The sequence below is a fragment of the Nerophis ophidion genome, linkage group LG03, assembly GCF_033978795.1.
Source record: "Nerophis ophidion isolate RoL-2023_Sa linkage group LG03, RoL_Noph_v1.0, whole genome shotgun sequence".
Classification (NCBI taxonomy): Eukaryota; Metazoa; Chordata; class Actinopteri; order Syngnathiformes; family Syngnathidae; genus Nerophis; species Nerophis ophidion.
Window position 1 is genome coordinate 79,730,376 of NC_084613.1, and position 14,677 is coordinate 79,745,052.

At 43.3% G+C, this 14,677-nt stretch overlaps 1 protein-coding gene across 1 annotated transcript in view; it reads left to right on the top strand.

The window, feature by feature from the left end:
• LOC133550096 (SLIT and NTRK-like protein 3) overlaps nucleotides 1-14,677 on the top strand; it is a 162,045-nt gene that overhangs the window by 39,690 nt on the left and 107,678 nt on the right. Inside the window, exons 3-4 of the mRNA XM_061896168.1 lie at nucleotides 3,281-3,532; nucleotides 3,744-3,859. Coding sequence (XP_061752152.1) covers nucleotides 3,281-3,532; nucleotides 3,744-3,859 — 368 coding nt within the window. The remainder of the gene's footprint in view (nucleotides 1-3,280; nucleotides 3,533-3,743; nucleotides 3,860-14,677) is intronic.

The following is a 14,677-nucleotide window of genomic DNA, read 5'->3' on the forward strand; positions in this document are numbered from 1 at the left end:
GGCTGGAATGAAAGTTTTGAAATGGCCTTCCCACAGTTCTGACTTAAACGTGTGGACAATGCTGAAGAAACAAGTCCATGTCCGAAAACCAACACATTCAGCTTAACTGCACCAATTTTGTCAAGAGGAGTGGTCAAAAATGCCACAAGAAGCTTGTGGATGGCTACCAAAAGTGCCTTATTGCAGTGAAACTTGCCAAGAGACATGTAAGAAAATATCAACAATGCTGTATGTATACTTTTGACCCAGCAGATTTGGTCACATTTTCAGTAGACCAATAATAAATTCATAAAAAAACCAAACCTCATGAATGTTTTTGTGACCAACAAGTATGCGCTCCAATCATTCTATCACAAAAAAACTAGAGTTGTAGAAGGTATTGTAAACTCAAGACAGCCATGACATTATGTCCTTCACAAGTGTACGTCAACTTTTGACCACGACTCTAAAATGTTCACTCTAAATCAGGGGTCTCAAACACAAGTTACCTAGGGACCACTGGATGCAGAAACTGGGGGTGGCTGGGCCGCAAGAAAAGTTTTCTTAAAAAAATCTAATATGCACTTTTTAATGAATTCACCGTCTTTGAATGGCTTTCCCGCCCTAGCAACATGCTTGTCGACACTCGCGATTTTTCCGCAAAACACCTGAATAACAGTTCCCCTCCCGTGAACCTCCCGGGGCAATCATTCTCCCGGTTTTCACCCGGACAACAACAGTAATGGTGTGTCGTGATGGCACTCTCTTTACCGTTCTTTAAGAACTAACATCTCGTCCGCTTTTCCCACCATACAAACAGTGTGCAGACCCACTCACATATTGTATGAGGCTTCTGCAGACCCACGGAAGCGACTGCAAGACATACTTATTCAATACAGGTCACACTGAGGGTGGCCGTATTAACAGCTTTATCACTGTTACAAATATGCGCCACACTGTGAACCCACACCAAACAAGAATGACAAACACATTTTGGGAGAACATCCAAAACACAACATAAACACAACAGAACGAATACCCAGAATCTAATCCAGCCCTAACTCTTCCGGGCTACAATAGGGGTCAGGGTTCTTTGAATGGCAACATGCTTGTCGAGTCTCGCGATTTTTCCGGTAAACACTCGAATATCAGTTCCCCTCCCGTGAACCTCCCGGGGCAATCATTCTCTTGGTTTTCACCCGCACAACAACAGTAATGGCTTGTCGTAATGGCACTCTCTTTACCGTTCTTTACAAACTAACATTTCGTCCGCTTTTCCCACCATACAAACAGTGTGCAGACTCACTCACATATTGTATGAGGCTTCTGCAGACCCACGGAAGCGACTGCAAGACATACTTATTCAACAGCCATACAGGTCACACTGAGAGTGGCCGTAGAACAGGGGTCGGGAACCTTTTTGGCTGAGAGAGCCAAAAAGCTAAATATTTTAAAATGTATTTCCCTAAGAGCCATATAATTTTTTTTTTAACACTGAACACAGCTAAACGCGTGTTTTTTAAGTAAGACCAACATTTCTAGAGTATAATAGGTCTCTTATTCTTTGTAATAACATTGTTATTCTGAAGCTAACTGTTGAGGGGGCGTGGCCCGCGGGCCTGCAGCAAACTAGGGTGTGCCAGGACCGGCCTCGAAATCAGCGAGAGCTGCGTAGATGGCCCACCTGAGCCTTGTTATCTAATCACCTGTCGCTCTGTTATAAGCAGCAACCAGGAGGAGGGATGGGGTTGGGGCTGGAGCCAGAGCGCGAGCGAGAACGAAAGAGAAAAATACAATTGCTGGAAAGTAACTGAGAGACTTATTGAAAAATAAAACAATAGTGTAACCCTGAAACGGGCTCTCATGTCGGTGCTTGGTGATCTGAAGAACCCCCAGGAGGACAAGCCCCACACTAACCAATAATAAATAAATAACTTCTTAACACAACTTTTTGAACAGGTGCGGTAGTAAACGGATGGATGGACTAAAAATGCATGAGAATGTTTTATGTTTTGAACATTATTTTTAACACTTATTACAAGTGGAAATATTCATTACTTATCATGTTAAGCAATGTCAGCTCAGATTTATCCGAGAGCCAGATGCAGTCATCAAAAGAGCCACAGCTTTCCTACCCCTGCCGTATAAACAGCTTTATCACTGTTACAAATATGCGCCACACTGTGAACCCACACCAAACAAGTATGACAAACCCATTTTGGGAGAACATCCAAAACACTACATAAACACAAGAGAACAAATACCCAGAATCTAATCCAGCCCTAACTCTTCCGGGCTACAATAGGGGGCGGGGGTGTATATTGTAGCCCGTAAGAGTTAGGGCTGCATGGGATTCTGGGTATTCTGTTGTTTATGTTGTGTCATGATGCGTATGTGTGGCTTCACAGTGTGGCACATATTTGTAACAGTGTTAAAGTTGTTTATACAGCCACCCTCAGTGAGACCTACATGGCTGTTGATCAACTATGTCTTGCAGTAGCTCACTGCGTCTGTTAAAACTGACAACAACATGGAGCTGGGCTTGCACGCTGTTTGCACAGGTTGAAAAGGACGCTTAAGGCAGTGCTTCCAAGGTGCCCTCTTAATATAATTGTTAAGGTGAAATTCCAGAGAATGATTATTCCTGGCAGGGCACTGACATTGGGAACTTCCTGGAAAAATCGAGGGTATAAAAGTATGACGCTGTAAAGCGCCATTCATGTAAAACTCGCAGGCCGCACCAACTTTACATTTTCACATCAAGGTGCGGGCCGCAATTGGCCCGCGGGCCGCGTGTTTGAGACCCCTGCTCTAAATCATCTATTGGTCAGAAAAAGTAATAGCATGAACAACAAAGTCGGTCACATATTTTAAAAGTTAAAGTTAAAGTTAAAGTACCCATGATTGTCACACACACACACACTAGGTGTGGCGAAATTATTCCCTGCATTTGACCCATCACCCCCTGGGAGGTGAGGGGAGCAGTGAGCAGCAGCAGTGGCCACGCCCAGGAATACATTTTGGTGATTCAACCCCCAATTCCAAACCTTGTTTTTGAGTGCCAAGCAAGGAGGTAATGGCTCCCATTTTTATAGTCTTCGGTTTGAACTCACAACCTTTCCTACGCGGCCCTTCTCGAAAAAGAGAAGCCTACGCAACTGTGTGCAAAAAAGAAAAAAAAAATCCACGTGCAAGGTGTTAATCAGTTAGCGTACGTGTATTATCCCGTCCCTCCCGGGTGTTTCTTTTAAGCCGGTGTAATTAATGAGATAACTAATCAGAACGCTAATTAATCACTCAGGTGTCACAGTCGTGGGTCCGCCCTTTCAAACTCAACCTCCAGAGGAACTCGCTGCGGCGTCTCTATAGCAACGGGTTCCAGCACCTTGGCAACGCCGTGTCCATCAACCTGGGCAACAACGCGCTGCAGGACATCCGGGTGGGCGCCTTCAACGGCCTGGCCAGGCTGAGGCGCCTCTACCTCCACGAGAACAAGCTGGAGGTCTTCAGGAACGACACCTTCGCCGGCTTAGAGGCTCTGGAGTACCTCCAGGTAGGCTTGATCCGCCTTGATTATCCGCAGGTAGGGACTAGTCAGCGGGTAGCAGGTGGCCAAAGTGAAAGTATCTCCCCCGGAGATTTGCCTTCTTATCCCCCCTCCCCCCTCCCGCTTCCCAAACGGAGCTGAAGCGGATTCTCCCGCCGGGTTGTTAAGTCCAATTCCCTGACATGTTCAACACATTCCGTCTCGCCTGTACCTGCAGGCCGACTACAACGTGATCAAACGCATCGACAGCGGTGCACTGAGGTTCCTCTACAAGCTCCGGGTTCTGATCCTGAATGACAACCTGATCCCCGTCTTGCCTGCGCATCTTTTCAGGTGACGAGCTGACGCTTTTTAATTGGGCCGAGAGAGCAAACATGTCTGCTGTTCGAAGAACAACTGCCAAAATGCATGTCAAAGATCCTCAACTCGCAGGGGTCGGCAACCCACGGCTCTGGTCTATAGCGCCGCCCTAGTGGCTCTCTGGAGCTTTTTCAACAATGTATGAAAAATGGAAATTATGAGGGGAAAAAACATATTTTTTTTGGTTTTAATATGGTTTCTGTAGGAGGACAAACATGACACAAACCTCCCTAATTGCTATAAAGCACACTTAAGGGGTGGGGAAAAATCGATTCGAATACGTTGTGCGAATCAGAATCGATTTTCATTTTAAAAATATATATATCCATCCATCATCTTCCGCTTATCCGAGGTCGGGTCGCGGGGGCAACAGCCTAAGCAGGGAAACCCAGACTTCCCTCTCCCCAGCCACTTCGTCTAGCTCTTCCCGGGGGATCCCGAGGCGTTCCCAGGCCAGCCGGGAGACATAGTCTTCCCAACGTGTCCTGGGTCTTCCCCGTGGCCTCCTACCGGTTGGACGTGCCCTAAACACTTCCCTCGGGAGGCGTTCGGGTGGCATCCTGACCAGATGCCCGAACCACCTCATCTGGCTCCTCTCCATGTGAAGGAGCAGCGGCTTTACTTTGAGTTCCTCCCGGATGGCAGAGCTTCTCACCCTATCTCTAAGGGAGAGACCCGCCACACGGCGGAGGAAACTCATTTCGGCCGCTTGTACGCGTGATCTTATGACCCAAAGCTCATGACCATAGGTGAGGATGGGAACGTAGATCGACCGGTAAATTGAGAGCTTTGCCTTCCGGCTCAGCTCCTTCTTCACCACAACGGATCGGTACAACGTCCGCATTACTGAAGACGCCGCACCGATCCGCCTGTCGATCTCACGATCCACTCTTCCCTCACTCGTGAACAAGACTCCTAGGTACTTGAACTCCTCCACTTGGGGCAGGGTCTCGTTCATACGCAAAAAACGATAAACGCCATTATGATAAAGTTTAGCCCAGCCTCGGTAATATATAGTCCGCCACTTCTATTGTGGTATACCAAAATCAATTTGTTTGCAAATGCGGACAAATGCCGCTTTTAACGTCATTTAGTTCAGCGATTTATTGCAACGGCCGATAAGCGCCATGGATCATCTACCACAAAAGCCGATATATCCGTTTGCCCAACCAGCGCTGCAGTACGGGATCACGTGACAAACTCAGTGTTGTTATCGGCGCATGAATAATTTGGAAGCTTCTCCTGTGAACACTGTTAAGCCAGCGAAAAAAACCGACGTGTTGAAGTTATTATTTGATGTTGGCGCTAGCACGCGTGTCCGTGAGTTTTACACCGCCGCGTTAAACGATGTTGTCGAGCATGGAGCTAATGTCGATAGCGATGATGAGTGAGCTGTTTTCTGCGCAGGAGTGTTTTTGATAGGCAAACCAGGTTGAGCATTTGTGGTTGTTTTATTAATAAAACATTGTCTTCATTGCAACACTTGTTTTTTTTTTTTTTTTTCATTTTGTGCTGAAAAGCACGAGGTAAATATGTGAGGTCACAGTTCCAAAAAAGCATTAGCAAGTACGAAAAAACAATGTTCGCAGGGACAGCTAGATTTATACGTACCAAGGGATCGAAACTGTTAAATAATGAAGTAAAGAAATGTGAACAGTTGTTACGTTGAAATGTGGCTTTCGATAAATTTCACGTTCTGTTTTTCTCTCTATCTTTATCTTCAATCAATCAATCAATCAATGTTTACTTATATAGCCCTAAATCACTAGTGTCTCAAAGGGCTGCACAAACCACTACGACATCCTCGGTAGGCCCACATAAGGGCAAGGAAAACTCACACCCAGTGGGACGTCGGTGACAATGATGACTATGAGAACATGATACTGTGATACTGATGATACTGATGACTATGAGAACATATGAGAACATGATACTGTGAAAGATCAATCCATAATGGATCCAACACAGTCGCGAGAGTCCAGTCTAAAGCGGATCCAACACAGCAGCGAGAGTCCCGTTCACAGCGGAGCCAGCAGGAAACCATCCCAAGCGGAGGCTGATCAGCAGCGCAGAGATGTCCCCAGCCGATACACAGGCGAGCAGTACATGGCCACCGGATCGGACCGGACTCCCTCCACAAAGGAGAGTGGGACATAGAAGAAAAAGAAAAGAAACGGCAGATCAACTGGTCTAAAAAGGGAGTCTATTTAAAGGCTAGAGTATACAAATGAGTTTTAAGGTGAGACTTAAATGCTTCTACTGAGGTGGCATCTCGAACTGTTACCGGGAGGGCATTCCAGAGTACTGGAGCCCGAACGGAAAACGCTCTATAGCCCGCAGACTTTTTTTGGGCTTTGGGGATCACTAATAAGCCGGAGTCCTTTGAACGCAGATTTCTTGCCGGGACATATGGTACAATACAATCGGCAAGATAGGATGGAGCTAGACCGTGTAGTATTTTATACGTAATTAGCAAAACCTTAAAGTCACATCTTAAGTGCACAGGAAGCCAGTGCAGGTGAGCCAGTACAGGCGTAATGTGATCAAACTTTCTTGTTCTTGTCAAATCTTAAAATCTCAAAAATATTCAAATCTTGAATATTATGCGAAATAACGACCGCAAAGAAAACGATTTTGGAGATATCTGTTTTTGCGACGTATCATAATTTTGATACATGTGCTTTTGACGTAAAACCACATCAAACACTCTTACTTGAAAGCCATTCATTACATCAGCATTTCTTAAAAGTTTAGGCTTTCATGACTTGCTTATGGGGCTTCACGGTGGCAGAGGGGTTAGTGCGTCTGCCTCACAATACGAAGGTCCTGCAGTCCTGGGTTCAAATCCAGGCTCGGGATCTTTCTGTGTGGAGTTTGCATGTTCTCCCCGTGAATGCGTGGGTTCCATCCGGGTACTCCGGCTTCCTCCCACCTCCAAAGACATGCACCTGGGGATAGGTTGATTGGCAACACTAAAATTGGCCCTAGTGTGTGAATGTGAGTGTGAATGTTGTCTGTCTGTCTGTGTTGGCCCTGCGATGAGGTGGTGATTTGTCCAGGGTGTACCCCGCCTTCCGCCCGATTGTAGCTGAGATAGGCGACCCCGAACGGGAATAAGCGGCAGAAAATGGATGGATGGATGGACTTGCTTATGTTGATATTAAATAAACCATTGTACGCTTGTACATGTACCGGCAACACCAGCAGGCAGAAAATCGTTAATATACAGAATCGGTCAAAATGGATTTATCTGCTTTTGCATTTGAACTCTTCATATATAGTAGGGATGCACCGAAATGAAAATTTGTGGCCGAAGCCGAAGCCGAATAAAATTTAAACGCTTGGCCAAAGGCCGAATACTGAATCCCGAATAATGAATGCAGTTTTTCACAATTTTTTTTATATTGCATAAATAGCCTACAATACATTTTCAGACATGTTTTTTTAAATAAAGTAATTTTTTATTGAATATTGACATTTTTTTAATATTCCAGTAGCCTTTGCTTTTAAAAAAAAGCACACAGTTTTTCATTTATATTAGTCCTTAAAACAAAACATGCATTGCAAAAAAAAATAAACTGCAATAAAGTGGATAAACCCACAACAAATTAATTATTGTCCTTTTGGCAAGAGTCTGCTTAGCCACAGTAGATAAACTAATAATGTAAACAGAAGGCTCAAGTAAATCTCAATTAAGTGTGTGCTTGTAACCTCATACACTTATACAGGTAGCCTACACACCAGGCTAATAATGTAAACAGAGGCCCCACTAAATCTCAATAAGTGTGTGCTTGTAACCTCATACACTTATACAGGTAGCCTACACACCAGGCTAATAACGTAAACAGAGGCCCCACTAAATCTCAATAAGTGTGTGCTTGTAACCTCATCAATCAATCAATCAATCAATGTTTATTTATATAGCCCCAAATCACAAATGTCTCAAAGGACTGCACAAATCATTACGACTACAACATCCTCGGAAGAACCCACAAAAGGGCAAGGAAAACTCACACCCAGTGGGCAGGGAGAATTCACATTCAGTGGGACGCCAGCGACAATGCTGACTATGAGAAACCTTGGAGAGGACCTCAGATGTGGGCAACCCCCCCCCTCTAGGGGACCGAAAGCAATGGATGTCGAGCGGGTCCAACATGATACTGTGAAAGTTCAATCCATAGTGGCTCCAAGACAGCAGCGAGAGTCCCGTCCACAGGAAACCATCTGAAGCGGATCAGCAGCGTAGAGATGTCCCCAACCGATACAGGCGAGCGGTCCATCCTGGGTCCCGACGAGCGGTCCATCCTGGGTCTCGACTCTGGACAGTCAGTACTTCATCCATGGTCATCGGACCGGACCCCCTCCACAAGGGAGGGGGGGACATAGGAGAAAGAGAAGAAGCGGCAGATCAACTGGTCTAAAAAGGAGGTCTATTTAAAGGCTAGAGTATACAAATGAGTTTTAAGATGAGACTTAAATGCTTCTACTGAGGTAGCATCTCGAACTGTTACCGGGAGGGCATTCCAGAGTACTGGAGCCCGAACGGAAAACGCTCTATAGCCCGCAGACTTTTTTTGAGCTCTAGGAATCACTAATAAGCCGGAGTCTTTTGAACGCAGATTTCTTGCCGGGACATACGGTACAATACAATCGGCAAGATAGGCTGGAGCTAGATCGTGTAGTATTTTATACGTAAGTAATAAAACCTTAAAGTCACATCTTAAGTGCACAGGAAGCCAGTGCAGGTGAGCCAGTACAGGCGTAATATGATCAAACTTTCTTGTTCTTGTCAAAAGTCTAGCAGCCGCATTTTGTACCAACTGTAATCTTTTAATGCTAGACATGGGGAGACCCGAAAATAATACGTTACAGTAATCGAGACGAGACGTAACAAACGCATGGATAATGATCTCGGCGTCTTTAGTGGACAAAATGGAGCGAATTTTAGCGATATTACGGAGATGAAAGAAGGCCGTTTTAGTAACGCTTTTAATGTGTGACTCAAAGGAGAGAGTTGGGTCGAAGATAATACCCAGATTTTTTACAGAGTCACCTTGTTTTATTATTTGGTTGTCAAATGTTAAAGTTGTATTATTAAATAGAGGTCGGTGTCTAGCAGGACCGATAATCAGCATTTCCGTTTTTTTGGCATTAAGTTGCAAAAAGTTAGCGGACATCCATTGTTTAATTTCATTAAGACACGCTTCCAACTGACTACAGTCCGGCATGTTGGTCAGCTTTAGGGGCATGTAAAGTTGGGTGTCATCAGCATAACAGTGAAAGCTAATACCGTATTTGCGTATGACGTCACCTAGCGGCAGCATGTAGATGCTGAAGAGTACAGGGCCAAGGACCGAACCCTGGGGAACTCCACACGTTACCTTAACATAGTCCGAGGTCACACTGTTATAGGAGACGCACTGCATCCTATCAGTAAGATAAGAGTTAAACCATGACAGGGCTGAGTCTGACATACCAATTCGTATTTTGATACGCTCTAATAAAATATTATGATCGACGGTATCGAAAGCAGCGCTAAGATCGAGGAGCAGCAACATAGATGACGCATCAGAGTCCATCGTTAGCAATAGATCATTAGTCAATTTTGCGAGGGCTGTCTCAGTCGAGTGATTTGCCCTGAAACCGGATTGAAAGGTTTCACATAGATTGTTAAACGCTAAGTGCTCATTTAGCTGCTCCGCAACAATTTTTTCGAGGATTTTCGAAATAAAGGGAAGGTGAGACACCGGTCGGTAGTTTACCATGAGGTCAGGATCGAGGTTAGGTCTTTTAAGGAGAGGATGAATAACCGCTTTTTTGAATGCAACGGGAACAGTGCCCGAGGAAAGTGATAAGTTTATAATATTTAGCACTGATGGACCTAATAATACAAAAAGCTCCTTGATAAGTTTCCCAGGAAGTGGGTCAAGTAAACATGTTGTTTGTTTTATTCCATTTACACGTTGTAACAATCCTTCTAATGTTATTTCATCAAAACGAGAGAAACTATTTTGGATATTTGCAGTATCCGCCGTAAATACAATCGTATCTGTGTTACTATAACCCCGTTGTAGCTGGGACGCATTGTCTTTAATCTCCTTTCTAATAAGTTCAATTTTCTTATTAAAGAACTTCATAAAGTCATCTGCCGAATGGGTGGAGCTACTGGAAGGAGTCCCTTGTTGGGTTAGCGATGCTACAGTACTAAACAAAAATTTTGGATCGTTTTTATTAATGCGGATGAGATTTGAGTAATAATTAGTTTTAGCAAAGGTAAGCATGCGTTTATAAGTTATTAAACTATCACTCCATGCTTGATGGTGCACCTCAAGTTTAGTCGTGCGCCATTTGCGTTCCAGCTTTCTACATAATAATTTCTGAGCTCTAGTTTCTTCAGTAAACCATGGTGTACGCCTTTTTGGAGCCTTTTTTAACTTCAGCGGTGCTATACTATCAATGGTTTCGCGCAGGGCGTTGTTAAAGTTGTTAGTGAGGTTATCAATAGAGCCCACATACTTTGGGAACGGTGCCATTACCGAGGGCAGTAGGTCCGCAAGAGTCGTCGTTGTGGCAGCATTAATGTTGCGGCTGCTATAGCAGTTATTATTCTTATTAGCTTGCCGAACATGAGTCTGAACTTCGAATTTTATAAGGTAATGATCGGACATTACTTTAGTATACGGGAGTATCATAACTTTGGAGACGGTGATACCTCTGACAAGCACTAGGTCTATCGTATTGCCGCTGCGATGCGTCGGTTCATTTATTATTTGTGTAAGACCACAGCTATCAATTATAGTCTGGAGCGCCACGCACGGTGGGTCCAATGGGGTATTCATATGGATATTAAAGTCCCCCATTAAAATTATATTATCGGCGTGCGTCACTAGATCAGCAACAAACTCTGAGAATTCACTAATAAAGTCCGAATAGGGCCCTGGGGGGCGGTAGATAACGGCCAGGCACAGAGGCAGAGGTGTGGCAGACTTCATAGAAAGCACCTCAAACGATTTATATTTATTATTTAAGTTAGGACTAAAGTTAAAGTTTTCGTTGTATATTAGTGCGACACCCCCTCCCCTTTTGAGGTGACGGGCAATATGCGCATTCGTATAGTTAGGAGGGGATGCCTCATTTATCGCAAAAAACTCGTCTGGTTTAAGCCAGGTTTCGCTAAGACCGATGACGTTAAGGTTGTTGTCTCTAATGACCTCATTGACTAATAACGTTTTGGGAGACAAAGATCTGATGTTTAGAAAGCCCATATTATAGGTAGTGGGCTGTTTTAAGGAGTTGTTGATGAAATTATCCGTCGTAGCAATATTAATAATGTTACGTTTATTATGCGCAGTGTACTTAAAATAATTACGACCATATCTAGGAATTGATATGACGGGAATTTTCAGATTGTCTACTTGGCGCTGCGATAAACTGAACGCATCATAATTTGCCACCTCAGTAGAGCGCATGTCTAACTCTGACGTAGTCATAGACACAGTAGAAAAAACATTTTGTGAGTTGTGTATTATTCTACGAAAATTGCTATGTGTACAGGGATCATCCAGCCTGGCGCTGGCTAGTTCTAACTTAACTGACTCCATACCCAGGCTAGCAGGCTCTGTAATTGCCTGTGACCGGGCTTGCTCTAGTGCAGTTAGTCAAATGTGGCTCAATGCGAAGTCTATGTTCCGAGACAAGAGGATAGCGCCTTCCTGGTTAGGGTGAAGGCCGTCTCTCCTCAGCAAGCCAGGTTTTCCCCAGAAAGAGGGCCAATTATCAATAAACGTAAATCCCTGTTGTCTGCAGAAGCTATCCAGCCACCTGTTAAGAGAGACTAATCTGCTATATCTCTCATCATTGCCTCTCCCAGGCAGGGGGCCAGAGACAATTACTCGATGCCTGGACATCTTTCTGGCGAGATTACAAGCCCTGGCTATGTTTCTCTTTGTAATCTCTGATTGTCTCATCCTAACGTCATTGGAGCCAACGTGTATTACTATATTCGCATAACTAGTGGTGCGGTTAGCCTGCCGTACGTGTTTATTAGACCTGTTGCGAGTTAGCTCCCTAAGATTAGCTTCAATGTCAGGTGCTCTGCCCCCGGGAATACACTTAATTGTGGCTGGTTTGCTAAGCTTTATGTTTCGGGTGATGGAGTCCCCTATGACTAAAGTGTGGTGCCCGGTAGACTGGGGTGTAGGACTAGCTAAAGGGCTAAATCTATTATGCGTCTCAACCGGTACACCGTAGCTTGTAGGCCGATTAGGGCTGCTACAAGCTGGGCTAGTTAGCTCGCTACAGCTAACGCTAGCAGATGTGTCCGCAACATCTAAAGTTACGAAATTACACTGCTCTAACTGGCGGACACGGCTCTCTAGCAAAGCCAACCTATCCATGAGTAAAGTGCACGAAGCGCAGGAAGCCATACTCACAGAAACTTTCCGTCGCCGAGTGGGGTGCCAGCTGTCTTCGGGAAGTGATGGTCACACTTATACAGGTAGCCTACACAACAGGCTAATAATGTAAACAGCACACACACACACAATGTAAAGAACACACATCAGAGAAATACCGTCTGCTCAGTATCATGTAACGGGGCTCAATGTGCTCCATGAGTCTCCGAAAGCCAATGTCCTCCACAACACTAAACGGTTGTTCATCCAAAGCCATAAACTCCATTACCTTCTTTGTAATTCCGTTTGCTTTGGCACTGTCGGTCGCAAACTTTTTCGCCCTCTCAAAGACTTCGCCCACGAGGCACCTCCTCGAGACAGTTTGGCTGAACATTTGTTGCAAACTGCAATACTTTTGTCACTTTCCGACACCTTAAAATATCTCCACACTGCTGACATTTTTCCGAAGGTGCCGGGTTACAACGTCACTGCACGTTGGTTGATTGCGTCACCGCGTCAAAAAATTGCGTCACACGCCACTATTCGGCCTTGCATTTAACTCATTCCACCGAAGGCCGAATGTGGCTTTTTTTGCCATATTCGGCCGAATATATTCGGTTACCGATTGTTCGGGGCATCCCTAATATATAGATTTTTTTAAAATATATATACTGTATATATATGTGTGGGGAAAAATCACAACACTCTACAGAACTGTTTCATAAGGGAACCCCTCATGAAACAGTTCTGTAGAGATGAAGTAGTCTTGTAATTTTTCCCCACACATACATATTGCGCTCTACCACAGTATCAAGTACTATTCTCTGAATAATCCAATTAAGACATATACTTTATATATATATATATATATATATATATATATATATATATATATATATATATATATATATATATATATATATATTTATTATTATTATTTTTTTATCAATCCAACAAACCACTACACAGCAATACCATAACAATGCAATCCAATTCCAAAACCAAACCTGCCCCAGCAACACTCAGAACTGCAATAAACAGCATTCGAAAGGAGACACAAACACGACACAGAACAACTCAAAAGTAGTGAAACAAAAATGAATATTATCAACAACAGTATCAATATTAGTTATAATTTCAGCATAGCAGTGATTAAAAATCCCTCTGACATTATCATTAATTTACAAAAATAAAAAAATAAAAAGAATAGTGTCACAGTGGCTTACACTTGCATCGCATCTCATAAGCTTGACAACACACTGTGTCCAATGTTTTCACAAAGATAAAATAAGTCATATTTTGGTACGTTTAATAGTTAAAACAAATGTACATTATTGCAATCAGTTGATAAAACATTGTCATTTACAAATATAAAAGGTTTTTTTTTTTAAAAATCTACTACTCTGCTAGCATGTCAGCAGACTGGGGTAGATCCTGCTGAAATCCTATGTATTGAATGAATACAGGATCGTTTTTAATCGGAAAAATATAGTTTTTGAATCCAGAATCGAATCGAATTGAAAAAATCGATATATTATCGAATCGTGACCCCAAGAACCGATATTGAATCGAATCGTGGGACACCCAAAGATTCACAGCCCTACTGTTTTTATTAAACATGCTTCGCTGATTCGAGAATTTGGCGAGCGGCATTTTGTCCTACTAATTTTGGCGGTCCTTGAACTCACCGTAGTTTGTTTACATGTATAACTTTCTCCGACTTTCTAAGACGTGTTTTATGCCACATCTTTTTCTGTCTCATTTTGTCCACCAAACTTATAACGTTGTGCATGAATTTCACAAAGGTGAGTTTTGTTGATGTTATTGACTTATGTGGAGTGCTAATCAGACATATTTGGTTACTGCATGACTGCAAGCTAATCGATGCTAACATGCTATTTAGGCTAGTTATATGTACATATTGCATTACTATGCCTCATTAGTAGGTATATTTGAGCTCATTTAGTTTCCTTTAAGTCCTCATAATTCAATTTATATCTCATGACACTATCTGTATGTAATGTGGCTTTTATTTTTTTGCGGCTCCAGATGGATTTGTTTTTGTATTTTTGGTCCAATATGGCTCTTTCAACATTTTGGGTTGCCGACCCCTGCTTTATTGTATACAACAGTAGTGTTCTAAGCATGTTGTGCAAAAATGGGAGTCAAAGAGCCTCTAAAAAAAGCAGAGCGCCCTTGTAATAGACGCCTACGGAAAAAATGCATTTCAAAGATCCTCTATACCAGTGGTTCGCAACCTTTTTTCAGTGATGTACCTCCTGTGAACATTTTTTTAATTCAAGTACCCCCTAATCAGAGCAAAGCATTTTTGGTTGAAAAAAAGAGAAAGAAGTAACACACAGCACTATGTCATCAGTTTCTGATTTATTATATTGTC